Source organism: Calonectris borealis, chromosome 9 (assembly GCF_964195595.1).
Source record: "Calonectris borealis chromosome 9, bCalBor7.hap1.2, whole genome shotgun sequence".
In the NCBI taxonomy this organism is placed as follows: domain Eukaryota; kingdom Metazoa; phylum Chordata; class Aves; order Procellariiformes; family Procellariidae; genus Calonectris; species Calonectris borealis.
The window spans coordinates 2,489,649-2,517,526 of NC_134320.1; the positions used below are offsets into that span (position 1 = coordinate 2,489,649).

General features: G+C 44.6%; 1 protein-coding gene across 1 annotated transcript; it reads left to right on the forward strand.

Annotated features, from left to right (window-relative positions):
- Positions 1-204: 204 nt before the first annotated feature.
- EHHADH (enoyl-CoA hydratase and 3-hydroxyacyl CoA dehydrogenase) lies at positions 205-27,878 on the forward strand. Its single transcript, XM_075157910.1, has 7 exons — positions 205-327; positions 8,185-8,288; positions 9,006-9,178; positions 10,606-10,717; positions 11,036-11,140; positions 17,350-17,691; positions 25,368-27,878. Exons 1-7 carry the CDS (start codon positions 254-256, stop codon positions 26,636-26,638), a joined length of 2,181 nt encoding a protein of 726 aa, XP_075014011.1. The 5' UTR covers positions 205-253; the 3' UTR covers positions 26,639-27,878.

Genomic DNA, 27,878 nt, shown 5'->3' on the forward strand with positions numbered 1-27,878 from the left:
GAACGGAGGGGCCAGCTGTAAAATAACGCCGAGGAGATCGAGCGTGCACCACTTGACGGGAAGCGCGCCTTGAATCCCAGGCAGAGCCACCGCGTCCCTGCACGCCGGGGCAGCCCAGGCCGCGGGGCCGGGGACAAGCACCCGCGGCGTGGGCGTCCCGCCCCGGCGGGGACGGCGGGGCTGCGGGCGGGGCGCCGCGGAGGCCGGCCCGGGCCGGGTGCCTGGGCGGCGGGGAGAGCGGCGGGCGCTCGGCATGGCGCAGTACGCGAGGGGCGCCGCCGCCGTGGCCGTCATCCGGCTCCGCAACCCGCCGGTCAACGCGCTGAGGTAACGGCGGGCGCGGCCGGTTCCTCCCGCGGCCGGGGTCCCCGGGCGGCCGCCCGCCATTTCCTGTGGCGGCCGCCCCCGCCCGGCCCCGCCGCTCCCCAGCGGCGGCCGGCTCGGTCCCTGGCCCTTGCCCTCCCGTGGCGAGCGGGGTGGGGGAGTCTCTGATTTCCTTACTTTTCACCTCATTTTCCCCCCCCCGCCCGCGTGAGGCCCTCCTGGCCCCGGGGCAGGCTGCCCGGTAAGAGCCCCTGCCGAGGGACCTCTCCAAACGCGCTCGGGTACCTGCACCAGCCTCTGCAAAAAACAGGCTGATTTTTTCCATTACTTCTGCTCTGCATTGTAATTTCTAGTGGGTTTTTTTCGCGGGAGAGGTGTCAGACTCATCAGTCTGTACTTTCTGTCATCTCCCCGGAAGCTGTTTAAAAAATTCACGTATTTCTCGTCACCTCGCAGTCCTTAAGCATCAAGATGATGCTTCCAGCAAGAAATTGCACAGCAGCCTTAGCAGCTCAGGCACCGGAGTTCCTTCAGAGCTTGTAGGCGAAAACCAGCTTTTCCTCTCGGATTTGCTGCTGGTTTAGTCGCCTGCCCCACGCGCTCCGCAGTGCGTGCATGGCAAGTCCCTGCGCTATCCAAGTGAGCGCAGGGGTTAGGGCAAAGGGCTTTGTAGGTAGCAGACGTGGTGCAACAAGAGGAGCTGGCACCAGCATTAAACCACAGCCAGGGCTGTGGGAGGCGACGGCAGTTCATTTGCCTTTTGAAAATGAGTAAGGAATTGACCTCTAAATACACATCCTGGTCAAGAAAGGCACCAAGCGATCTCAAACATGAGCCAGTGAAAAACAAAGTCAAATACCAGTCTGTAGAAGCCATTGAAATTTTAGGTTTTCATGTGTTTTGAAAAGGACATACATGCTTTTTGGCTTTACATAATTTGTTATAAGGTGTGTATTTTAGTTCATTTAGTTCTGAGTACCGCGTAGGCCCTTTTTAAGCACCTGTAGTTGAAGAGCTGTTCTGTAACAGTGACCATAGTGTGTATTCAGTATATATTCGTAAGCCAAGAAAAGCCACTGCAGTTACACTCAACTTCTAAACCGGAAAGTTTGTTAAAAAGAAGCTGAAAGAGACGAGTAAGAGCACGAATAGGAAATACAACCTGCTGCTCTTCTGTAGCAAGCTACATTGCTCTGCAGTAACTGGCAATGCTCACTCTTTTATTGCAACACATTTAAAAGTGGAGTGAGATCATTTTCACATCCCCAGGTAATTATCATGAGAAAACAAACTTGGAGTAACTTGATGAGATTAGATGAACTAGACATGTAAGACTAGACTCTCAGAACTGCAGGGTGCAAGACATCCCTTGGACCTCCTGTGCCCAAGACCAGCCTAAGAAAACTTCCAGGCTGTGCCCACAGTGAACTTTCCATCCTCACCATGAAAAGTACAAAATACAGAGTTCAAGATAGGTGCTTAAGGAACCTTAACTCTGTCTCTTTTGAGAAGTCCTTGATAAAACCCAAAGTTGCCTTCGAACAGCCACTGCACGCACCTGCACAACAGCCTCTTCAGGCCAGACCCCTGCCTCTGCTACCCTTTACTCTTCACCCCTCAGTGCCCTCGCAGGGTGTAGTTCTGACACCGTCAGCCAGGGGTAAGGATGGTGTGGTTGTGGTCCCGTCCCCCAGCCCCGAGGGGGAGAAGGAAGACCCTGGCAGAACACTTTAGATCCGTTAAAAAGGCAGTCTCCATTGAGTGCTGTATCTTCACGCCCCCCACACCTGCATTGTGCTGCCCACGCTTCTCCGCCGACAGCCCCACAGCACGAAGGACCCCGAGAGACCCGAGTACTTACTTCACCCGTGTAGGCTCATTCCCTGCTGACGAGCTCCAGAGCACCATAGCACAACCCAAGATGGGACCGCCGTGATCCTGGCCATAGTTCCTCACCATGGTTCCTCACCAGCCTCTGCTCTGCGAGCGTCGGTGCTCCTGTGACTGGCAGCGCGCCAGCTCGGGGTGCAAATGTGACTAAACACCAACCGGTTGGGTTGGGCTGGTTTTTCAGCCAGCCTAGATCTCTGCAGGAGGAGCACTGCTGGCACAAGGGACAGAGTAGGAGTACGTGGGGAAGGATGGGAACATCCACAGCATGGATTTAAATCAGTTAGGCTGCCATGAAACTTCAGCTTGAGACATGCCTGTGGTCTTTGATCGCATGGCAGGGTAATACCTGTTCTAGTAGGGATCAATAATTATCTCATACTTGCTATCGGGTAGCTTTTAGCTGAGACCTGGCTATAGCTAGGAAAGGTAGAGCGTACTCTGATCCTTGTGTGCTCCTGCTTCTGCACAATGTATGTACTGGACCATAGGGCAGCAGGTTTGTGATTGCTGTTGGAAATGTTTGACTACATAGGTGAAAGTTACAGACAGGAGCCATCTCCTGCGAGCCTGAAAATTTAATTTCACAGCAGGCACCGAAGCTTTTCAAAAGGCTCGTGGGTTTTTTTCCTGCTCTGCTCCAGCCTCACCCCTCTTTCCCCATTATATGTGACACTCGGTGCCGTTATCCCAGCTCCCAGGCCATCGCCCTGGCTATTAGCATTTTAGAAGCCACTGGTGGGTAGGAGTTTGTTTTCTCCTGTCTGACACCATGCACTGCTGTGCAAGTACCTCCTGGGCAGCGGTTCGCTGAGGAATGTATGCTGACTTGTGAGTCTGGCAGCAAATTTGGCTCCCACACACAGACTCCCCTTCAAGCTAATCTTTCTCTCCACCAGCAGAGGTGGCATGTGCCAAATTTGATTTGTTTGGGTTTTTTTTCCCTGGTTTGCAGAAGTTTAGTATTCAGAGATCTGCATTTATGAGACCATGGCATAGAGAGAAGGGATTTAGATATGCAAAAAACTGGGAAGTTTTGGGGAACAGACAGACAGGACTTGCAAGAGAAAGGACCAGCCACACCTTATTAGCAGAGGCAGGCTGCTGGCGCTGAAAATTAAGAAGGATATGGAAGAGTATTTCAACATCTGAGCTGACAAGTGCAGAAAAGCTCCAGGGATGATAGGGTAGGACACGGGGTATGGGAGTGTACGTGTGGGATTATGTAAAGTATAACAGCGTAACAGTCATGATCGGAAAAGGCTCTCCCTGGCTGCTGGGATTTTCCTTCTGACCTCCGATCAGCATAATGATCAGAAAATGTAAAGGAGATTAGAGAAGCTGCAACTTTGGATAGGTAGCAATGATGGGAGGGTGTGATTACCTGTGTTGGACTGGATCAGCACCTCAACAGGAGGAGAAACAGAGAGAAAATTCTGGGATGCACTAAGTGTCTGCTTCCTAAAACAACTATTCTAAAACCCCACAGAAAGGATGCCATTCTGGGTTTGGCCTTAATTTATGTGCATGACTCCGTTCAAGCTGTATTAGCTGCTGTGTGACAGCAACTACTACACAGCTGGATCTGAGACGGAGGCAAGAGAGAGCAGACCAGGTAAATCCAGCACACGAGTACTGGATTTCAAGAAGGGAATTATGTAAATACCCAGCTGTTCGTTCAAACAAAAACACTGCAAGAAGCTATCCAAAAGACAAGAAGCCTGCAACAAGGGTGGAGGCTGGATTGTTGTTGTTTGGGATTTGGGGGTTTTTAAGTTTATTAGAAGCCCAGGTAAACTGTTCAGCCAGCAAGTGATCCAGTAAAAGCCCTGGGTGGTTTCATGAGAAAGCTAGTAAGACTAAGAGAAAAGTTTGATTTTTTTTTAAGAAGTGGAAAGCTTACTCAAATGAGGGGAACAAGAAAGCCCACAAAACATGGCAGGAGAGATGTAAACTGGAAATTAAGACTAAAAAAATAGAAAGAGTGGATCAAGGCATGCTAAAAAACAATAGCAAAATGTTCTTTAAATAAAAAATGTAACCTAGGACAAGCTTACAGGATGCCGAGCTCAAAACCGGCAGTTACAGCTCAGGGAAGGGATCCTTACCTTTGGTAGTTCTGTGAAATCATCAGCTCAATGTGCTGGGGCAGCCCAAAAAGCCCACAAAATACTGGGTACCATCAGGATGTATGTTGAGAACACAGCAGAGGGCATCCCTTTTCTGCAATATAAAACGTCTTGATAGTTGTGTGTAGTTCTGGATTTTGCGTTTATAGAAGGATATAGGGATGATCCAGAAAAGGACAACCAAAATAACGCAAGGGATGGTGCACTGCGTTAAGAAAGCGGACTGAAAAAGCTGAGTGTAATCAGTTTGGAGAGGAAAAGGCTGTGGGAGAATAAGGGCAAGGTTTACAAAATCATAAAGAAAGAGAATAAATTAAAGGCAAAACCCTTTACCAAATCCTCCAACAGTTGAACTAGGGGCATTTGATTAAACTAGTAGGAGATTGTTTTAAAACAGACAACATAGAGCTTGCTGCAAATTCACGGACAATAGGTGTATAAGGGATGCTAAAAAGAATATATGTAAACGTACATAGCAACACCCCCTATGCAGCAATTGTGGATGTTGGGGGAAGTGCAAGGGGAAAGGACCAGACCTGCATGTTTTCCATAAACAGCATTTTCTGCTGTTGGATTCCAGTCTCACTTTTTTAAAGGTGACTAAGTAAATTTTCAGGATTTCCTTAAATAACTTTTTTTTTTTTAGATAGAAGAAGTTCACATTCACAAACCCTAGCTAAAATCTGAAATTATTAAAGTAAATGATAAAACCTTGTTACAAATCCAGCACATCATCACTGCAGTGAGTTTTATGCAAAATAAAAATAACCTGGTGTGGTCACCTGCAAGAATATTCTCTTACCCTGGTGCGCGCAGGTTCTTTAACAGCACCTGCGATGCGTTTCTGAAACCCATAATACTGAATCATCTTGGCAGAATCACTTTTCTTGCAGTCAAAATAGTATACATGGTGGAGCTGACTACATAGCATGGGATTAAGCGTTCATTGGAATGCATGGAGTGAATTTTTGCAGTTACTGTTAAATGAATGACACTGTCACAGTAATGAAATACTTATGCAAATTATGGTGACTCTTTGTTTCTTTAATGCTCTAGCTGTTTGAAGTTGTGATACTCTTGATTATTTTTATAGATTTACTGTCATACATTTTACTATGATGCTTTCATCGAAAATTACATCTTTTAGTACCAGTATGTGAGTTACAAAGCAATGCAGCCTGTGTGTTGGACTGTAACATATCCTGAGGCAAACATATTGCTCCATCTTAGGAGAACAAGCAGCTGCAAAAAGTCTGATGTTTGTTTCTTTCTGTCCCACAAAAAAATTCCCACTAGGAAAAAGTTGTATGGAGGGAGAAGAAATACTTACGCAAGTACAGGGTCAAGTTATTCTCTGGCAAAAATAGTTCTGTTGGTTTAATGCAGGTCATGTAGGTATTGAACTGTTATTTTGTGGCAGCCTTGATGACTAATTGTTCTTCTGGTAGGAGTATGTTGTTGTAAGTGCTAAGGGCTTGTAACTAATTTCCTACATAAAATCCTGAACCTTTCCATTTAATGCAGCCAAACTTATTATATGAGTATTTTGCACCTGCTGATCATGGGCCTGCAACGGACACAGAAGTACTTTGATTGCTTCTTGTCTGTTCCTGAGAGAATTGAGCCATTTTTCTATACAATATTTTCAAATCAGTAATTTAATGTTTATTCGGAATCCTGGTACGTACTTTTTGCCCCTCTTTGCACCATGGTTTGTAAAGTGTAATGACATTTCATAATGGTTTTCCCTTTAATCTTCCAGTCGCTAGGTGAACTTGGTATTTCTGTGGCCTGGCTCTCCACTGATGCAAAAACAGACCTCGAAGAGCAGCGAGCACTGGGTGCAGCCTGTGGGTCCTCCGCAAATAGCAGCAGCCACAGCACTTGATATTCCAAAGGGAGTGAGATAAAAATCAAATTTTTAATATGTATTTTTGCCCACAGAATACAAAACCATTTATTAAAATTGGAAAGTTTTTCATATTCTGCAAATGGAACTGTATGCACTGGAAGGACCTTTGCAGAGTCACCTAATAGTTTTTCTTTGTCATGGCCAAATTATTCTCATTTTAAGTTTCAGCTTTCAGAACCATTACTAATGTCAGACTTCAGAGTTGTCTTTGATGTCTGGATGAGGCAATTGGTACATAACCAGCTGTTCTCTCTCCAAAAATAACACTTCTCTCAGTCTCTGGTTATCAGGTCTCAGGGCTCCCACTGATCCTTCTGCGTAGCATGGCCTTATTCAGGAGCTGCTGATCCTGGAGACCCCCCCAGGCATCCCCCCAACTCTCCGCTCAGCCAACAGCCCTAATTAATAGGCTTTGCTAATAGCTTCTCTTAATTGTTTATTTTGACTGGCAGGACTTCACACAGCTGGCTTACGGAAAACTTCTTGGGCTGCCCAGGTTTCCCTTTCCAGTCTGTGGATTTCCACTGCAATGCTGCAGGCTGCTGCCTTACACAAATAATGTGATCACCCACCCTGGACACCCCTAGAAGCATTACACGAGTACAGGGATACATTTTTCGTCTATTTTATGACAAGCTTCCTTTTTAAGTGAAATGCCCTCAAATATGTTGAAAAACATGCACAAACTGAGTATGCATCAGGCCTTTCTATCAGTTCCTTTTAATTCACGCTCCTCCTTTCCACCGGGCATCAACGGTGCTCTGTTCTCTTTTCATCAGCCACCAAGCTTACACGTGAAACTCAGCAGAAGGTGTATTTGTAAAGGGCTGGGCAAGCATGTACGACACTTCTTTGAGTATTCCTCCAGCCTCCAACCTCTTGTGGCTCAGATTCTCTGAATCAGAGACCTATCTATATATGTAGTATTATACACACATGAACACAGAAAAGTCTCTCTCACAAACTATATATACACTTATATATTTACAAGTGTGTGTATATGAATATATTTTAGTATCTAAATTATATATACACATAGTTTGTGTTAATACTTCTATTAATAAAATGTTAGGTGCTAATGCTTCTATTTTTACCTACCATCACTGTCTTCTAAAAGAGAGTGTACTCTCCATGTCCATCCATACACACACACACACACATATATATAATTAGTTTCTAAGCTTCAAATGCCAAGTGAGCATACAGTCAGGCCAGAATTTTTTAAATATCTGATTTGTAAAAATACTTTTTATACTTTTACTGTTCCATTTTGAAGTTCTTCGTTAATTCTTTGCTGGCCACGTTTACTGCTTGTGTCTGTGGAAATATGTTCATATAAGACAAAAAAGAAATCCTACTTAGGTTTTTAGGCCCAAATTCACTTTGACAGGATCCCACACAAATTTAAGTCTGGACCTATATGCAGATCTTCGCAAGGTGAAAGCATTATAATTGCCAGCACAGCACCAACTCTGCGTCAGGTGTTTGAAAGATAGCTTTTTATCCCTGGAGCTCATTTCCCTTTTTGAAAAGTTCTTAGATTGTGAGTGGTTTAGCATTACTTTTAAATTATGCTAAACTGTTTTCCTAAAAATCTGAATGTTTAATTCATAAAGGCATTTTCAAAAGAACATTTCTCTCTGTTGCTTGCTTTGGAAGCAGCAATGTCATAGTCACAAGAAGACTCTCCAGCAAGTGAATGACAGGTCAGCAGTCATAAGCTTGCTGGATTTTGGCACTTGCCCTTGAAGTGAGAGGGAGACTAATGAAAGGATTCACCCGGAGAAGCTGTGGCAGAAGACAGACTAGAGGAGAGACATGCTTAGATGTACTGCTCATTTTCACTGGGATGCTTGGCGTTGATAACACAGACCTCTTGGAAAAGTAATGTAGTTGGTTGATACTCACTGAATCTCTAATTTATTTCAGCTTGACAGTTCTCCAGGCATTAGAGGATGGACTGAAGAAAGCAGATGCAGATCCTTCTGTGAAAGCTGTTATGATTTGTGGCGAAAATGGGAAATTCAGTGCAGGTAAGACATTTTTCATCAAACGCAGACCGAGAAAAAGAGGAAACACTCTCTACCCACCATGTCTGAAGATTCTCTGCCTCGTAACAAAAAGTCCTGATTTGGCTGGAAATGGCCACAAGACAGTGGGCTGCTTCTTATTCTGCTGTGCCACAATTGACTGTCCAGGCCAGAAGCAAGCTGGTATCTTCATGCTGAAATGAGGGACAGCTACTCATCTACTTGTGCCTCCTTACTCCCCATAGCTTCATTTCTATAAAATCTCTGGACCATCAACTGGTCCAATGTATGGAATGTACCTGGGGTGGGGCAGTGGTGAATTACAGATCTTCTCCAGTTGTAGAAACCTGGGAAGCTAGGGGATTTATGTGGAGCTCTACGTTGCTTGTTAGTAGTAACTTGCACTTAACTATTCCAGACTCAACTTTTTTTTTTATTACACCAAGGATGTCTGCAAATTTCTGTAGTAACTGCATGATCTTTACTACGTATTTTTGTACTTAGCCTTCCCCTGAGCTCTCTGAATAGGCTCAAGGAGCCAGCGTTTCTTGAAGGTGGTCCCAAAAGGGGTTGATTCCTGTTAACCACTCTCCCACCAGCAGCATGCGCTGCAAGGACTTGATCATCTGTGAGCAGCTATGTTCAACGGCACAGAGGGAAGGATCATTCCAATCACTGCCTTCCCTACTAATTCCTCTTCATCTCTTTGTGCTAACTCAGGAGCTGACATTCGAGGATTTTCTTCTCTGAGGAGACAGGGTACTGGCTTGGGCTCCATCATCTCTCTTATAGAAAGGAGTGAGAAGCCTGTGGTGGCTGCCATTGAAGGCATTGCCTTGGGAGGAGGCCTGGAGGTGGCACTTGGCTGTCACTATCGGATTGCACATGTGAAGGTAACACACGCCGCGAACTAGAGAGGCAGGTGAAGGCATCAGGAGCCATGTACGTATGGCCATGGGCAGCATGGGAGGCTGCTCCTGGAGAGCAGTGGGACAGCATGCCTTTCCTGGGATCATCTGCTCAGAGGAGGGGGGCTTTATAGCTACAGGATACAAGTCTGTGTGCTCAGACATTCTTCACCTACACCACCATCCTTGACATGCTTTCATAAGTCTTATTAAATAACTAATTTCAAGTAATTTCTAAATATAAAATCGATTTGTAACTAGTAGCATAAGGTGGCTGCATAGAAACTTAAGTCATCAAGTGTTAATTTGCCCTAGATCTCAGTAGTCATTATCTATATTCTGATGTAGATGGCTGTATCTTACTGGCTCACGCAGTGTGACTTACTCTCTTTTTTCCTCCCAGCTCTGTGAATTTTGCATTTCTTTCTGCTAGTGGCCTCGTTTCAATAGGCAGTTGAAACTCAGCTAGCATAAAGCATTTACAGTCTGATTCCCCATAAGCTCTGGTTCCTCAGGGAGTACGCTGACCAAAAGACAGCTTTAAGAGTCTTTTAAGGAGTGATCTGGTTTTTTTCTTGAACCCCCTCCTTCAAGATTCAACTACGTATTAGCAGTACCTGGTCTCCTTATAGAGACTCTTCACTGATAGGGCCATCCCCTCACTTTTGCAGTGTGAATCACTGTTTCTCCACGACAGTGTGGGTTGCTGTAACAACATAAAGAGGTATTCTACATCACCCTGTATGCCACCTAAGGTAGGTGCCATAAGTGGTGGTCTTAAAGTGACTCGAAATCTCTTAAGAGCTCAATGGGAAATGTGCAAACTAATTTTTTTTTAAAACGAGGCAACAAAATCTAGATAGATTTTTAAGAGAAGACAAGAGCTCCCTTCCTGCTGCCCCTGGCTTCTCTGCCATAACCCTACTAAATGTCAAGTGCACCAAAAGCCATTTGAAGGAAAGACATTTGGAGGAAGATTAGGGAAGAGTTCAGTACCAATGTTCCTTTAGTAAACTTCCAAGAATTAGAGTAGGGAGGTAACAGTTAAGTCACAGAGTGCCCTCCAGCATTTGGTAACAACTGCTTGAAAGCATTAGTTTACACCTGTGTCAATTGGGGGATGCTCTTGGCCCCGCAGCTCTCCTCCAGTGCTGTGCTAGCACACATACATCCACTGAAAGGTGATTTTTTTCCTGTGCATTTGTACACAAGTTCTTGAAATGGTTGAGTGGGCTTTTGTCTTAAATGTCTTATGTCGCAAAAAGCAAGGATGAAGTTTCTATGTAGAAGTTTTGAGGCTTCCTAGAGGAGCAGTGTATGAATCAGATCCGCTTGTCTTTCCTCTATTCTGCTCGGTTTGTAATTATCACTCTTTCTAATCAGATTTGTTGTCGAATTTGGTTTCATTTTAGGCACAGATGGGTTTACCAGAGGTCACCATTGGGTTACTTCCAGGTGCTGAAGGCACTCAGCGACTACCCAGACTGATTGGGGTGCCGGCTGCTCTGGATATAATCACTACAGGTAAAGTAGTGCCTTGGCCTTGCTCTGTATATAAGAATATGGCACTGAGTCATACCACCAGCTTGGTCTAAGAAACATGAATTTCTTTTACCTATGTAGCTGCTTGGATTGAAATTCAGCTTGCTTCCGCTAACGATGGGCTAAGAAAGGGACATACGTGCTTCTGAGGCGTGTAGTTAGTAATGCATTTTATGTACCTGATGATGAGCATGTCTCGTGTTTGAAGCCAGCTACACACAGGTCATTTGATCAGATGGAAAAGAATGAAATTGCCCATCATGCCCCACTGTAGTCACCTTATTTCTCTTTTTATCGCAGGAAGACACATTCCAGCAACTGAAGCACTGAAGCTGGGCTTGGTTGATGAAGTTGTGGAAGAAAACACAGTTGAGGCAGCAATTCACTTGGCAAACAAAGTGATTGGTGAGGAAAGAACTGTAGCAATGCCAAGAAATAATTGGTGATGTTTCAGGGTTGGAGAGTCAGAACAAAACCCACCAGTTTGTTCCAATTTATATGCTCCATTCATTGAGTTTTGGCATCCATATAAGATAGAATTAATTTCAGAATTTGTTTTCTGTTGTCTGAAGTGAAAAATTCAGATGCTAGAGAGCTGCAGAAATTCAAGAGATCCAGAGAACAGATACATATCAAGTCCTCCTCTTCTTAATTACATATCCAAATTCACATGCTCCTCTGGGCTGCTGCACTCCACTGATTTGGGGGAGTATGTGCTCTTTCCATATATAGTTTTGGATCACGTGGTATTGCACGTATTCTGGTTGCACCATCAATACTGGCTGATCAAAAATAACTTTTTTCCTCTAGTGGAGGGGCTGGCACTTCCTCAGCCAGACTTAATGATCCATGAGTCTGTAAGTGACTCTGTCCCTAATTCTTTAGCTGCTATGTAAGAAAACGGCCTGTGGAGATGGGAGGGATGTGCAGAGATTTTTTTCCCCACCTTACAAATAACAAAATCAAATTCAATGGAGTTAACAGAGGAAGAGGAACATTCCTTGTGCAGCCTGAGGAGCATCACCTTGAGAGAAAACAGGATATTTTTCCACTACTAACCTCCTTGTACCTTTGGAAACAGACCATTGACTTCCATCAGGATTTCATCTGGAGCTCTGTCGTAATGAGATGCATCAAGGAAGCAAAAAACTCTTTCTGCTTAGATCACATGGCCTTTACAGGCAACGCTTTTCTAAGCTGGGGTGCTACTTTAGCTGCTGCAGTTCTCTTCACTACAAACAAGGCCCTTTCTTCTCTGTACAAGCACTTCTGTGCTAGAAATTGAAGCAGCCTAACCTTTGTCCTAGGTGACAGTGCACCATATTTTTAAGATAGTTCAATTAATGGGCTATTCTTAAAGATCAGTGTCTTGTATACTTCCCTACAACTTGAGATTTACCAGATAGGTGCAAAAGGGTATTCTTTGGCTAGGTTTTCTGTAAGAGACAACCTTTCTTCTCACTGTATTCATCCTACGGTATTTTGGGGCTTCATTTTTAGTGCAGAGTTGATGACATAAGCAGTCCTATTCTCTTTCCCTATATGTAATCAGACTATTTAAATATAATTCTTTAGAAAGAGATGGGTGATGTACTTCACTATTGCTTCTAAGAAAAACAAAGATACTTTGGTTCACTGATTTTGTGTCTGTTTTGAATGAGAACTCTGTTTCTCCATCTGTTGGGAGAGCAGTGAAATATTACTACTCTTCTAGACAAATTAACCCAACAAACAGTGTTCCCTTTGATGTACCCTCTGGGCTTCTGAACATTGCCCTGCATAAGTTCTATACCAGTATTGATGGCAGCAGCAGTGAATCATAAAATGAGTAATAGATACATTGCTAGAAGTGGCAAACCAGCAAGCATTCTGGATTTCAACAAATGCTGTGTGAAATTAGGCGAAATTTAGGTATTTGTATGTTTATTTCTTCTGCGACAGACATTGTGCAGTGGTTGACAGTTGTGAAAGTCAGCTTGTCCTTAGAGAACCTCAGGAATAAATCATTGAGCACACTATTCCTCGGTGTCACTTGCGTTCTGCAACTTATGTCCATTACCACTACTGGCAAATTCCTCTTCTGTAGCTTCATCTTCATTGGAAATTGTCACCACCAAGAAAAATTTTTGAGAATTGTATAAGCATACAAGGATCCTAGCTGCATGTTCAGCAGGTAACTTGTTCCAGTCTTACTCATTATTAGTGGTAGATTTTCTATCATCTGTTTATTGCTGGTTTGAGTTACCCCCGTAAAAATGAGTAATGTCGTTGAAGGTGTTTCACATCACACTATATACCAGCTCTAACAGGACTTGAAAAACGCTTTCAGACTCTTTTCGGCAGCTTTACTGGCATTTACAGTATGTGCTTTACCAGTGGAAATACTGGCAAGTCAGCTAATCTTTATTTCTTTCCTGCTTGGAAAATTTCTCATTAGATCTTGCAGAAGACCATGAAAAGTTTTGATGCACCTTTTAGCCTCGGGTTACCTGGTAATTTGAAAAAATGGTGTACCCAGAGTCCGTATGTTCCTTTTGAGTCATTCCTGGCTTTGGCCTTTGCCTAAAGTTAATGTAATTCTCCTGCCATACAAAGGCAAACCAGCGCTTTTCTTTCTCTGCATCAAGCACTAACTCAGGGCTGCAGAAGAGATGACAGTCTTGCATAGCTGGCCTGGTTTTTGTTCACATTGAGTTGTTTTCAGTGAACATTTTTCAGATAATCTTAATAAAACCAGAGACAGAATTGCACAAAAAATGCCATCAGAGAAGTCCACTGTCTTCATATGGCATGCAGCATTTTGTTTCTGATGAGAATTTTTTTTTAAAAACATGAGACTAACAACTGCTGGCTTTTTACAGAGCAGTTTGGCTAAATAACTAGTCACTGATGGAATTTCTATTCCTGGGAAGGCTGTACTGCAAAATTAAGTCTCAAAGAATCAATTGAGAAATTATTTTCCTCTAAAGTTTCCTCAGCACTGGAGCTGCAGTATCTCATGGCAAGAGATCAGTCTCAAATGACTGGCCGTACTGAAGCAAGGGTCCTTGATTATTGTTTCAATATGCAGTTGATAGAGCTACCTTTATGGTAGGTATGTTGGGAAACTATCTTCATCCATACATTTTTATGGATTATTCCTAATGAAGAACACCTTCAAAAGGACTTCTGAAACAGTCCTGAATAAGTGGTTGTAGGAATACACAGAGACAATTATTGATGCTAAGTTAAATTTTTCATTAAAAACAGTAATTATATATTGCAGATAGGAAGCAAACATACGTTCCTGGCCTTCTTCAAACAAACTGGCCTCTTCAGGCAAAAGAAAATATCTTCACTTTTTAAGGCATTTTTTTAGAAGAAATAGTCAGGAGCTAAATCCTTGGAGACAAAGAGAATGTTCTTTCATTAAACATGCTTGATAATCACTGCACTAATTCAAAGCTGCATTACATAATTTGTCCACCTGATGGCATCACAAAATTGAAAAATTGCTGTAATTGCTTGTGGCAGGCGGTAGCTTGCAGCTTCTGCTGCCCACCTCTTGCTGGCCTGCTGTAGTCTTCCTCGGCTGGAGGAGGAAATGGCTGCTGATCCTCTGCACAGCAGATTCTTTGAAGCTCTCCCTTCATATATAATCATCCCTTGCTTTCTGACCACATCTGCTGATTGACCTTTATCATCTCCTCAGAGCATAAAAGTATCAATGACTTGCACCAAAGAGACAAGGAAAATCGGTTCAATTTGGACTAGCTCAGGCCCCACAGGTATTAAATTCTGCGTGGAAAGATGATTGTGAGTTTCTGACTGTAAGCCACTAGGAGTAACCGTGGAGGAAGCACGTGTTTCTTCCGAGTCTCGTAAAACCCAACGGAGTAACAGATAGTGCTGTTAGGTAATTGCATGCTTTAAATGGAGGCTGTTGGAGAAAGGCTTTCAGTTACAGTTGCAAGGGCCTTTAGTGCGTCATCTCTGGGAAGATGTACAATATAAAGACATTTTAATCTCTCTCCAGGGCTCATGATTCTGGCTGCCACCTTCTTTAGGCAGAAGGTCTAGCAAAGTGCCCCTTTGACACAACCAGAGTACGTGGAAGGTCTGACATAAGCTGGACTTGTCTCTGGCAGGCCTGAGACCACTGCAACCCTGAGGAGCAGGGGTCCAGTTTAGCTTTATTTCTCAAAAATTCACAAGCAGTTCACTGCACCAGGAAGACTGTTAGGCTGGCCCTGCCTCTTGCGTGTGGAGTCCTGTAATATCCTGAGGGTTTACAACTCTGGGATCTTTTTTTTTTTTTTTTTGCTTTAAATAGCACAATATTTGATACTGCATGCTTACATGTTGCTTTTGCTGGTAGAAATTTTATAGACTTGATCTGTCCTTTATGCCACCTGGACTACAAACCCTGGTAAAACAAAGCAGGTATCTCTGCTAGCTCCTGTGCGTGGATGACGCTTTTCCCTACAGCACTCATGTCTGATACTGTTCATCATGTTCCTACTGCTTTGATTTCAGAAATCAAGCCACGGGTGCCCCACACTGATCTCCTCTTCCCAGGTTTGGATTCAGATCATTTTTTCCTGTTTATAAATATGCCCTGATTCTTATTAGCATTGCAGAAGCAAAGACACTGCGTGGAGATGCTGTAGAAATACTTAGCAAAACCTATTTAGCTTACAGCTAAATAAGAGCTTTATTACAGGACCCTGAGGAGAGTTACTTTTCTTTTTTACTCTGAGGAACTGTCTTATGTCCCCCATCAGTATTTGTGCTTACAAGTACTATTTGCTATCTGAAGACCAAGCATAAAGGCTCCCAGTAGTATTCCTTTTTTACCAGTCCTTTCCACATTAGAGATGTTGTATGAAATCCCTTGATCTGCCCAGTCTTAAGTGGCCTTCCAGCCATCAGATCTGCTTTCTGGGACAAACCTGAGGTTTCCTCTTGTGATGAAATGAAAGCCACTATTTAAGTCCTAAATAAAGGACTGTGGATAAAGAGCACTTCTGGGTTAAAAACATAAATTTAGAGGAGAAACAAGGGATTCCAGAATAAAGGAACATTATCCTGACTAAATCCTGCAATACTGGCAGATACAAACTATATTCACTGTCAATGTGAAAACGTTATTTTTATGAACTCTGATTAAAAGGGGAGCTACTTACACAGCGAGTGTTCATCTTTTTGTGTTCTCTAAAAGGCTTAATTAAAAAGCCTGAGCTCTGAAGACCATTATTTCAGGAAATCAGTATCTTAACTCATCCTGGAAACTCATATTTCTGTTTCTCTTCAACATTGCTCGGTCTTGGAGGAAGAGCTAGAGTCAGGACATGTTCTTTGGGCAACCGTGGTTGCAGTGCTGCCATTATTCCTGCTCTTCAACATCCTGTGTATGATTTCCTGCTCCCGAGTCTTCTGCTGAGGCACTGGCACTTTCCTAACTCAGACAACGGGAAGAAAGAGGGGAGCTGGGTGCAATATGCCCCCTTTGAAGGAAGTGGCAGAGCTCCTATAAGAGAAGCTAGGGCAATGAGACTGGGTACCAGAGAGCTTCTCAGCATAAGGTTCTCATTAGAGGGGGCCCACCCATCATCCTGCTTTGGTGGCGGTCCTGGGTGCTTCTGGGAACAGCCCTGCAGCAGTCAGTGCAGTAACATTGCTACACAGTTAGTTAACAATCTGGATGTGGCTATGATGACAAAAGGGTCTTTCTGAAAATGTTGGAATGTTAAGGGGATACATCCTGAATTTCTGATCTTGTTCCTCCACGGTCTTTACTGAGGCAAGCGGCCGTTAAGAGCTTAGGAACAGCCTGAGTTTGGACAGATCAGAGATCTCCTAGCAGGCACCATGGTTTGTACTTCTGAAGAGGATGGAGAGGTTTTTGGCATCTGAAACATAACTAACTTCTCTCAATTAAAATCCTTTCTAGGTATCACCATAGCAACCTCTGTCTGTAATGAGCCCCATGTATTTGTGTGGCTGCTTGATTCACCCCTTGCTGACACAGAAGCATGAACTCTCCCTTGTTATTCATTTGCTCCCCAACTCATGCTGTGTGAACTGTCCTCTTGGTTAGTCCCAAAGTGAATAGAGGGACTCCTGCTGTCAGGGAAGAATTGAAGTCAGGGTATATTTCCCACTCTCTCATAAATGCCTGGGTCAGGACGCTGGCTGGAATGCATCTGGCTAGCAAAGTCAATTGGGCACTGAGCACTAAACAATACTGGAGGAAAACTTTAGTACTGAAGCTTATAGAAAGAGCCGTATGAATGTGGCAGCTGGGACTGTGGAATAAGACAACTGGGAAAGTCAAGGCACTCTGTGTAGCTGAGAAAAGGAAGGAGAGAATTACTTCTTTGAAATTGAAATCTTACTTTTTTGAAGTCTGAAAATGGACTTGAAAAATTGTAATTGTCAGAGCAAACAGAAAGCTAAAGAGAAATGTCAGACGCTAGTTCTAGACCCAGATCACTGTGCCATGCAAGCCCTAATGCAGTGAGCTTAGGAGGAAAAGAGGTAGACTGCATTCCCAGTCTATGTATAAAGGGGAGAAAATCTGCAGTCTTCCAGATGTGGATGCTTTGTTCTGTAACTCCATTTTTCTACCCCAGGCCAGCCACTGGGACCCCGCAGGCTCAGCCTGAAGCCAGTTCCAAAACTGCCCAACATGGAAGCGTTTCTCAGTGAGGCTTTTGCGAAGGTGAAGAAACAGGCCCACGGGTGCCTGGCTCCAGAGCTGTGCTTCCAGGCAGTCAAAGCCGCGACAGAGCAGCCCTTTGCAGTTGGAGTCCGGAAGGAGCGAGAGCTGTTTAATGTCCTGCTGACTTCAGGCCAGGCCCAAGCACTGCAATACGCTTTCTTCGCAGAGCGAGCCGTGCAGAAGTGGACAACACCCAGTGGAGCTTCATGGAAAAGTGCTTCCCCTCAGCCCATCCGCAAAGCAGCTGTGATAGGTAAGGGAATGAAAAAGCTGCTGTGGTTGCTGACTGCGCAGCTAACAGCAGAGCTGAAGGGGAGTGGGATGAGTATAATCAGGCTTTACTCATGGCAGAAGGCTGAAGTGGGATTCTCTAGCAGTCACTGGTACCCATCACAGGCAAAGATACTCCACACCCCTGGGTGACACGCAAGGAGGGAAGTTGTCACTGCATTGGTAAGCTCAGAAATTCAGATGGCACTAGATTGTTACCTGATGCCACCTCTTTCTTTGGAAGAGTAACTTCCTTTCACCTTGAGACAGCTTCATCTATGGTCCATAAGCAGTCTGTTCCCTTTTACATACCGCTATGTTGAGTCCTGGCTTTGTTCCATATTATAAGCAGGTTTGCATGAAACTCTCCTCCTCCTGGTCTAGCTCTGTACTGCAAGTGCATGTGCACAGAGTCACTCAGGGAGATAATAATACAAAAACGTTTTGACAGATGTATTTTAAGAAGATTTCATCTCACTAGGATCCACTCCTGCCATTTTGTAGCCCAGCAAGATAATGCCTTCATTAATTTTTTATAAGAGCAATTTAAATAAAACCTTTGATGCACTGCTGAGATTTTAAAAAAAAAAATATCTTTCAGCTTTGCCTGTTGATAGTAGCACTCAAAAAACGGTTAGACAAGTAATGGAGCACTTGGAAAACATCCATTCTGTTTCAGAGAAAGCTCACCAGATCAACACTGCTTTTTCCTGGGTACTTCTCAGGCCTCTTGTACCCTGCAATATGAGCTCTCTGAAAGCTTATTTCAGGCCATAGAAACGCCTTTTTTTGGAAGTTCCCTTCATTAGCTGCCATGCCATACTTTAATGAAAATGGTTTTTAAACATTGGTCCACAAACCTTGTGAGGAGGATCCGTGGGTAAAGAGGCATGAATTATTGCCAGGTTTTCATTGACTTGAAGAGCACGGTACTTTGGACACACGCAATCCCAGACAGGTCAGTCCTACAACGTGTGCTTTGGCAGGAAGGGCTTGTGTTGAAGTTTTGTAGGAATGATCAGGTGACTAGAATGGGCATTCTTTGCTACATACTGATAAGTCATGCCAGAATAATACATTTGCAAAGTCCCAATCGCAGTGACAGTTTAGCCAGAAGGGCTGTTTAGATCTGATCTGCTTATTTTGGTGCTGTAACTGAGCTAGAGGGAATTCTAAGGACAAGTGCAATCTCTATTTGAAAGTTTCTAGCAGAAATATTATCTGTATCTTATTTCCAAATTGAACTGGCTGGGCTACATCTCCCATCCATTGGATTAAGTATTTGCATCTCATCTCCAGACAGGTTTCTGAATTCTGGTCTGAAATTGCCCCAACCTCTACCCCCAAATTTCAGTGGTTTTGTAGCTAGTTACAGACAACACTCAAGTTAACCCATACTTTGTGCGGAATAAATAAACTAAGTGCTTTGGTACTTCTGCTGCAGAGCACAATCTGTCACACTGTGGTCATTTTCGTGACTCTGAATTTGCCCTAATTTTTCAACACTTCATAAAGCACGCATAGCTGAAGTGGGAACAGTATTCCAGGAGTAATTACACTAAACCCAGGTACCAAGATGTTTCTTCCTTGCTCCTACTTAGTATGCTCAAGGTAACAGCCAACTTTCGTATTAGCCAAGTTCAACACATCTTATTAACTATCTACTGGCAGGGAGCAGCTGCGCCCCAGGGGTGGGGAGCCAATGGCAATAACACCTCCCAGGGGGACAGAACCACAGAATCTTTGAGGCTGGAAAGGACCTCTGAATGTCATCTTGCCCAGCTTCCCTGCTCAAACAGGGCCCCCTAGAGCCAGATGCCCAGGACCATGTCCAGATGGCTTTTGAATATCTCCAAGGATGAAGACTCTACAACCTCTCTGGGCAGCCTGTGCCAGTGCTCAGTCACCCCTACAGTAAAAAAGTGTTTTCTTATGTTCAGATGGAACCTCCCATGTTTCAGTTTGTGCCCGTTGCCTCTGGTCCTGTCACTGGAGGCCACTGAAAAGAGTCTGGCTCCATCTTCTTTACACCTTCCCCTCAGGTATTTATATATATCGGTGAGATCCCTGCAAGCCTTCTCTAGGCTGGAGTCACAGCCCACTCAGCCTTTCCTCATGAGACACGCTCCAGTCCCTTAATCATCTTAGTGGCCCTTCACTGAACTCACTCCAATAGCTCCATATCACTCTTATACTGGAGAGCCCAGAACTGGACACGGTACTCCAGGTACGGTCTCACCAGTGCTAAGTAGAGGGGAAGGATCACATCCCTCAACCTGCCAGCAAGACTCCTCCTAATGCAGCCCAGTATACCATTTGCCTTCTTTGCCACAAGGTCACATTGCTGCTCATAGTCAAGCTGGTGTCCACCAGGACCCCCAGATCCTTTTCTGCAGAGCTGCTTTCCAGCCAGTCAGCCCCCAGCATATACTGGTGCGTAGGACTTCCTCCCCAGGTGCAGGGCTTTGCACTTCCCCTTGCCGAACTTCATGAGGTTCCTATCAACCCATTTCTCCCTCTGGATGGCAGCACAACCCACTGCTGTATCAATTATCTACAGTACCTGAGCAAGGCAGGCAGGGCAGACCATGGCCAGGATCTACTAGAAGTACAGATGATCAAGCAAAGTTCACATGATGATGCAGGTCCAGAGGTAAAGTTGGGAAGCCAGTCTGCAGGCTGAGGTCTGGATCAGCAGTGTCCATGGCCTGGCACAGCCACAGTAAGACACCAGAACTCCTCCAGCATAGCTTAGGAAGGGACTGAAAGCCCAGGTCTGAGCTTAAATGGGGCTCTGAGGCCCATGGGCAGCGCGTGTGGGTGGAGGCTCCAGGTGTAGCTGGTCAGGGTCATTAAAGCTTATCAGTGCACTCAGGGCTTTGACACTTACCAAGACTCCTAATGCCTTTTCTGAATCACTGCTTCTATCAATACAGCCCCCATAGCCCGCAGTTATAGCTTGCTTTGTTTATGCTAGTTGTTCATATTATACTTCATGTGATAAGTGACATCTCCTATTTTGGAAGTTATTGATCACCTCCTTTTAACTCTGAATCCCACTCCATATTAATTGTCACTGCTTTCCATCACTTCTTTCTGCCACCCCACTGTGCTTTTTCTCCTTTCTCTGGAAGGTTTTCCTCCTATTTTGCCTTTTGATATCAGTGAAATTGCAAGTCCATTAGAGACAGGTATAGAACATGACAACACAATTGTATTTTTTCTTTCAGGCTGCTGTAACAAAAATTCATTCTCCAGCCATTACGACGCTGTACAGTGTCTCATAATTTCACATTCTTGATCTTAAGTACATCCTTGCAGCACCAGAAATCAAAATCTTGGGGATGATTTTTGAGGGACTGACACCTTTTAAAATAGTGCTGCTCATCCATTTAAGTATTGAGTCTATGTAGGTGATCCAGGGTCTCTCTATTTTCGCTGCAGAGAGGAGGGCAGTCAGAGCAAGATGTTGCATCCATTTTGGATGGTCAGAAATCATGCAAACCCCATTTTCCAATAGACAGTGCTGTTTCATACTCTAAAACCATGTTGCATGATGCTGCTGCTTCTGTCTTTTATCGCTGCACGATGGGAAGCAACTGAGAAGATCACACTGACTTCCTCCTCCTTCAGTACCTTTTCTGTAAGCACAGAGGTCCTTTAGGGTATGGAAACAGTGCCGTGAATGCTAGGGGAGCCTTGCTTTGTGGCTCCCCTGTCTGTCCAATATTAGCAGGAATTTGTTGGAGGGAGCTGGCCCATCACTTGCTGACCATGTCTTAATGTACATCCTTGATGTATCATTTTTGAGGGCATGCTTGATAGATAGCATTGCTGATGAACTGGCAACCATTCCTGTGCAGTGCTGGCTTCCCATCCTCTGCCTTTGTCTGCAGTTTGCTCGCTGAAAGACTGATAAGTGGGTAACACCCAGCTATGTGGGGTCCCTCCTGCTCTTGGCCTGCTGTCCTTGACTGTCTTCAGCCATGTGCAATGTCACCTATTTAATTTGCTTCTGCTTGTTCTGAACTCTTGGCTCCCATCTCTTTCCACTTTCTCTGATTTCTCATTTCTCTCATTTCTCTCATTTCATCATCACTCATCAGAAAAGGAGTTCTTCTCTGTCCCTTCTGCAGTCTGCCCACAGCTCCCTGCTTGCCTTGAGTATCGCGTTATTTCTGCTTGAAATTAATACCCTGAAACAGAGAAAGAAGCAACTCCAGTCTGCAGCAGTCTGCCACTGCCAATTGTCATTGTTGTTTTTAACAGGAAAACTGGAATGGTCTTTGCATAGTTTTACCAATCTATAAAGTATTATTTCCATTGCCCAGCATTTTAAAGTCTCAATATTCATTATAGTTCAGAATATTTTCCACTGATCTGTATTTCTCTAGTGTGTGTGACTGTACATGAGTTGCTTTTTACATATTTCGAGTTCATTTGTTTTGAAATTTGTTTTTAAAGTACTTCTATTAATTTTGCATGATTTTTCATATTCTAAGTACCTCATGTGACAGATCAATAATTAACAATCATTATTCATTCAGCTTGCCCAGCAAATGGATTTGTCATATCCATATTTGGCTTGAAATTACATGGGTTCAAGTGTAGTTTTATTTATGTGTCAAAGCTACATTTCATAACAAAATACCAGAGGCAAGATGGCTAGACACTGTTTTTTCTCCTGAAGCAGATTTCCGTCCTCTTTTGAAAGATGTGCCTTGGGCATGAAAGATGGTAACATAGCTCTGAAACCTGTCCCCTGCATGGAAGATAAGAATATAAGGTTTTTTCATGGTTTGAGGGAAGTGAGAGCACTACTGAGGAAGAAAATGAAACATAGAGTAGAAATTCTGGAGTAGTTCCTAGCCGTGTTTTGGTCTGTGTGATGTGAGCCAAGCATGCGACATTTCCCTTTCTCTCCTTCTACAGCCTTCTACACAGGTAAGGCCCAATGGTTCCCCACCATTTTTTTCTGCTCTAATATATTCTTCCCCAAGATCACTCGGCTTTATGAAATTGAGAAGAGGAGCCCTCAGAAATGCTTCTTTCCCTGCTAGATAGCCAAATCTCTCCTTAGTTTTATAGCCCAATTTTAGAAAATATTTCCAGGGGAGTCATGCTGTGCAAGCTCTAATGTAACAAAACCCTTGGGGCTTTCATTACTCTCTCTGCCAGCTTCATTAAACATCATTTCATACAGGCCACTGAAGAGTTATGTAGTAAGCTGAGAGACAGCTTTTCTAGGTCAGAAACAAGCTTGGCAAGCTCATATCTTATCTATAAGCCTGTTCCCGTGGCCTAGAAAGGGAAGTACTACAAGCGTGTATGCCTGTCTATCATGGGATGGCTAAAACCTAGATGGGAGTACTCATGCTACATGTGGACGAAGGCAAACAGGGGAATCAGCTACCACCACTGCAGAACTTCCCTTGAAAAGAAGGCTGGAGAACCTCTGCTCATGGAAGAGGTTTTGATTTAAGAAGAAGCAGCGCGTTCATATTGCGAGAGAACTGCTAAGATTTCAGTCATGAGATGAAGCTGAGAGGAGCAGGAGTTAATAAGGCCCAGGATGTGTGCATTATTTCTTTAGTAGAGCTTGGAAATTCTAGGGAGAAGTCCCAGGTCTTCACCCTGGAAAGGAAGAAGAGACTTCAAGAGGGAGCCATGAAGAACCCAGATGTAGAACTACAAACCCTTGACGTCTAAAGAGAGCCTTAAAGATGGGGCCAGGCTTGGTGGGTATGCACGAGGTGGTGAGTTACCTTCCCGCACTGTCCAAGAAGAAAGCAGTCCGTGTAGCTCACCAAAGACAGGGAAAGAACTGTCTCTGACTGTCCCTGCTACCACATCCCAGCCTCTGAGTACTGAGCACAGCGGGAGGAGCGATTTGTGTTTGGGGTTATTTCAGTCAGCAAACCATGGACACTGAAATGCTAAGAACTGATTCATGTTAGGCTAGTTTTATTTTCAAATTAGTTTTTAGTAGTACTTGATTATGAAGTAGAAAATCTAATTTCCTAGAAAGGAACTTCAGCATTTGCTTAGGAGTGTAATGGTTTATAAGCAGGCTGCCAGATAGTGATGTCTGTAAAAACTACCTTCTTGTGGCCAAGCAGGGAATGTTTTAAATGAATTGTGTGTACACAAGCTGAGGGTGGACAGAACTAAACCATGGCTGTGTAGCTTGCAGGAAAAACATACTACCTTGTTTGACCTTGATTGTTGGAACTTGTTTAACTCATGACATAATTTCAGCTCTTCTTTACAAAGCTGCTTTAGACAAATTTTTTAATCCCCTTGTTTCTGTTTATTTGTTTAGCTGACTTTCATTTGTAAACCTGGGATTAAAAAAATCATTTTTACAGAATTATAACAAACGTGTACTTTGTCTGGTTGTTGCTTTATTTAGGATATTAATAATCCTCCCATTCAGATGCTTCGCACTTTTAAAGCTGGTAAAATTGTGCTGGCCTTCTCTTACTAGTTTGTATTAACTTAGTCCGAAAAGCCTCCATCGTGGGAGAGCAGGATAAATAATGTGGGTTGTGTATCACAGGAAAGTGTAAGCGTGCAGCTTCATTTAATGTAATAGAGGGCAGAGCTGGTGGAAGGGCTCAGAAGGAGGGAAGGGATCAAGCCAGTAATCTCTATGCTGGCATTCCTGGGGGTATGGATCTTGGAGAAAAAAAATACGGCTTGAATGGATGCTCAGTTACAGGAGTTCTGGGCAAGTGCTTTAACTGCATGGTTGGACAAGGAAGACTGTGTCTTCGAGAATCTTCAGAAGTCAGGAATGGCCTGTGTTGGAGGACTTGGAGAGTTCCCAGTGGGCAGAGATGCCTGATATAAAGTGCAAACAGCAAGCAAAAGGCTACTGATGTTCCAGAGTGATTAAAAAGGAGATAGGAGATGTTGCAATCTGGATTAAGAACACTATGTTAGTTCCATCCTATTTGACTTGGTCACAAGAGACATACAAGACATTAAAGTTTAGAGAAGATCGGTGTCCACGATCAGCTGAATTTTGTTTGCTTCAAAGATTACACAGTGAAGTGCAGAGGGAGGAGAGGAAGGGGACAAAGAGGAAGCTTGGAAGGAGGGAGAAACCAGTTGTCTGAGCTTTGCTAAATCTCTGGGTGCAGTGTGTTTGCTTACACTAATATTCTTCTGTGAGTGCCCATAAAGGACCACCTCACAGGAGCAGAGAGGCACTGATATCCTCAGGGTGAAGCTTATGAAACTGCCTGCTAGAAGTTGTTAACAGGGTTGAAGTTGAAACTCAGATCTCCTGTCTTTGATCCTCAGGTTCTAACACCTACGTGATGCTGGTTTCCATCTAGGTATAAAACTTTGCAGGGAGAAGACGTGAATCACATGGTCTGCACACACTGGGGTGAATGCCAGTGATATTTTGTAAGCTTGAGAGGACATTAACTTGCCTTTATGCTACTGCTTTTCAAACATTTAGGCTCATTGAAAGGGAGAATTCCCCTTCGTTTTTCCCAGTCTTCAATTCTTTTTTTCTATCTGTGCACCACTCGTTTTGCATAGGCTTTCGCTTTTTATCCTGGAGATACAAAGGAATTGCTACTGTCAAGTGATTAATTGTAACATTTTCTATTCATAGTCTCTGATCTGTCTCACTTTTATCCCTAGGGCTGGGAACAATGGGCCGAGGCATTGTGACTTCTCTGGTTAAGGCCAACATAGCTGTGGTAGCCCTCGAGCAGAATCTGGAGTATCTGAACACGGGAAGAAAAGCTGTGATGCTCCTTTTGGAACGCGAGGCTACGAAAATGGAGCAGGGTGCCCAAAGCCTGGATTTCCATAACCCTGCACGTCTCCAGTTCACTGTGGACTTTGATGTGTTGCGGGACGTAGATCTAGTTATTGAGGCTGTGTTTGAGAACATGGCACTAAAGAAGGAAATATTCCACAAGCTATCAAGAATCTGCAAGCCAGGGGCCTTTCTGTGTACAAACACATCAGCCCTGAACATTGATGAAATAGCTTCTGCCACGAGCCGCCCACAGCAGGTCATTGGCACGCACTTCTTCTCCCCTGCTCATGTGATGAGGCTATTAGAAATAATCTATGGCCATCACACATCCCCCACCGCCATTGCCACTGCTATGCAGCTAGCCAAAACACTGAAAAAGGTTGGAGTGGTGGTAGGGAATTGTTTTGGGTTTGTTGGGAACCGAATGATGTTTCCATACGTTCAACAGGCAGTTTTCCTTTTAGAGGAAGGAAGCAGACCAGAAGCCGTAGATCAGGTTCTTGAAGATTTTGGGTTTAAGATAGGACCTTTCCGAATGTCTGATCTTGCTGGGCTGGATGTGGGCTGGAGGTCTCGAAAGGGCCAGGGCCTCACCGGGGCCTCACTACCTCCAGGAACCCCTGCTCGCCAGCGGCATGGCCGTCGCTACAGCCCGCTGCCAGATCTTCTGTGTGAGAATGGCAGGTTCGGCCAGAAAACTGGAAAAGGCTGGTATCAGTACGAGAAGGCTGGGGGCCGGACGGCCAAGCCAGATCCATGGCTTCACAACTTCCTGGCCCAGTACAGAGACACCCATCACATCAAGACCCGCTTTATAGACCAGGAGGAAATCCTGGAGCGGTGTTTGTTTCCCCTCATCAATGAAGGGTTTGACATCCTGGCTGAGGGAATAGCATCTGGCCCAGAACACCTGGATGTAATTTATATCAATGGCTATGGGTGGCCAAAGCACAGGGGTGGCCCCATGTTCTATGCTTCCACCCTCGGGCTCCCTCGTGTTCTGGATAAACTGCAGCAATACTCTGAGGCCCACCCTGATGTTCCCGGGCTACGGCCCAGTGCCTTTCTGAAAAAGCTGGTAGCTATGGGGAACCCTGCCCTCAAAGAGTGGATGTCCTACCTAAGCCGGCAGAGCAACAAGCTCTGATTTCGTTGATGCCTGCTGTATAAATTCAATGGACGCTGATCTCATGAAACAGGTGCTGTAATTGCGCTGTCTTTTCCAATCAAAACCAAAGTGCTACAGGCTCATAAACAGTGTCACTGACCTTCCTGGGCCTTTGCAGAGAATAACGTTGGCTGATGATTGATCTCAATCTCCCTCTTGCTGCAGGTAACCACTGCCATCACCCACCCTTCCCAGCACCAGCCTTACCCACCTGCTTTGCACATGGCTGTTTAAAGGCCCGTCTCATTTTGCGCTGCCTTCAGGTCTTCACAGCTGTACATCTCTTCCATCGTGCAGTACGGTACATCTTCTCATCCAGTCTGTCTTTGTGGAAGGGAGGGAGCAGCATCCACAGCCCACAAAGCACATCAGGGTAGGAGGCAAGAGAGAGATGGTCACTATTCACCTGAGACTGACCGGATCTACCAGATCCTGCCCTATTTCCCAGTTTGTTCAGGTCTTTTCTGTGCAGCCCACCTCCGGATTCCCTGGCTCTCCCAAAGGCAGCCAGCTGGAGCTGCTGGGGGAGAGATGGCACAAGGGGCGCAGCACCTTTCAGAGGTAAAGTCAAATGAATTGGAGAGAGCAGGGTTGGGCAGAGAGGAAGGGGCAGGGCTGGTACCGTCCCTCCTCCCTGCTGCAGAGGCAATTCTAATAAATGACAGAAAAGCCACAAACGCATTGACCTGACTAACCTGCCCTGTGCTGTTGGCTCACGACTGGCCTTCTGCATCCAGACTCCATCCTCCGTTATCATTATCCCCACCCAGCTTTGTCCAAGCAGAAACATCTTCTGGCATCTCTTAAGTGTGGATACGGGTTGCCATCACTCCCCCTATCTTGCCCGCCTACAGCTACCAGGTCTTGGGGCTCAGCATGCTCTAATTGACCAGATTGAAGCCTGGCCTGGCACTCACCGGGTTTTCACACGGGCAGAGGGCACACTGAGAAGTACGTGGCTCAAGAGCTGTCTAGGCAGGAGTGTTGCTGCAGGCACGCAGGGAGGTGGCAGATCTCTAGCAGAGAGCAGAGAGAGAGTGAGCCAAACTTGCTCCAGGCTTGATGCTTTGGGACAAAGTCTCCCATTTCTTGTGTCTAGTGAATGTATTTTCCAGTCCAGTGTGGGGAATAGGTTGGTCTGGGTTCCCTTCTCAGGAAGATTATCATTGGGTGTCTAACTTTTGCTTTTTATTTTAATAAAAGTGCTTGGATTATCTAA

What these genes read in the sequence shown, in the direction of transcription:
- EHHADH (XM_075157910.1), top strand. Translation starts at nt 254, where the DNA reads ATGGCGCAGTACGCGAGGGGCGCCGCCGCCGTGGCCGTCATCCGGCTC. An exon ending in CCGCCGGTCAACGCGCTGAG is followed by an intron (nt 328 to 8,184) that starts GTAACGGCGGGC and finishes AATTTATTTCAG; the next exon opens with CTTGACAGTTCTCCAGGCAT. An exon ending in ATCGGATTGCACATGTGAAG is followed by an intron (nt 9,179 to 10,605) that starts GTAACACACGCC and finishes GTTTCATTTTAG; the next exon opens with GCACAGATGGGTTTACCAGA.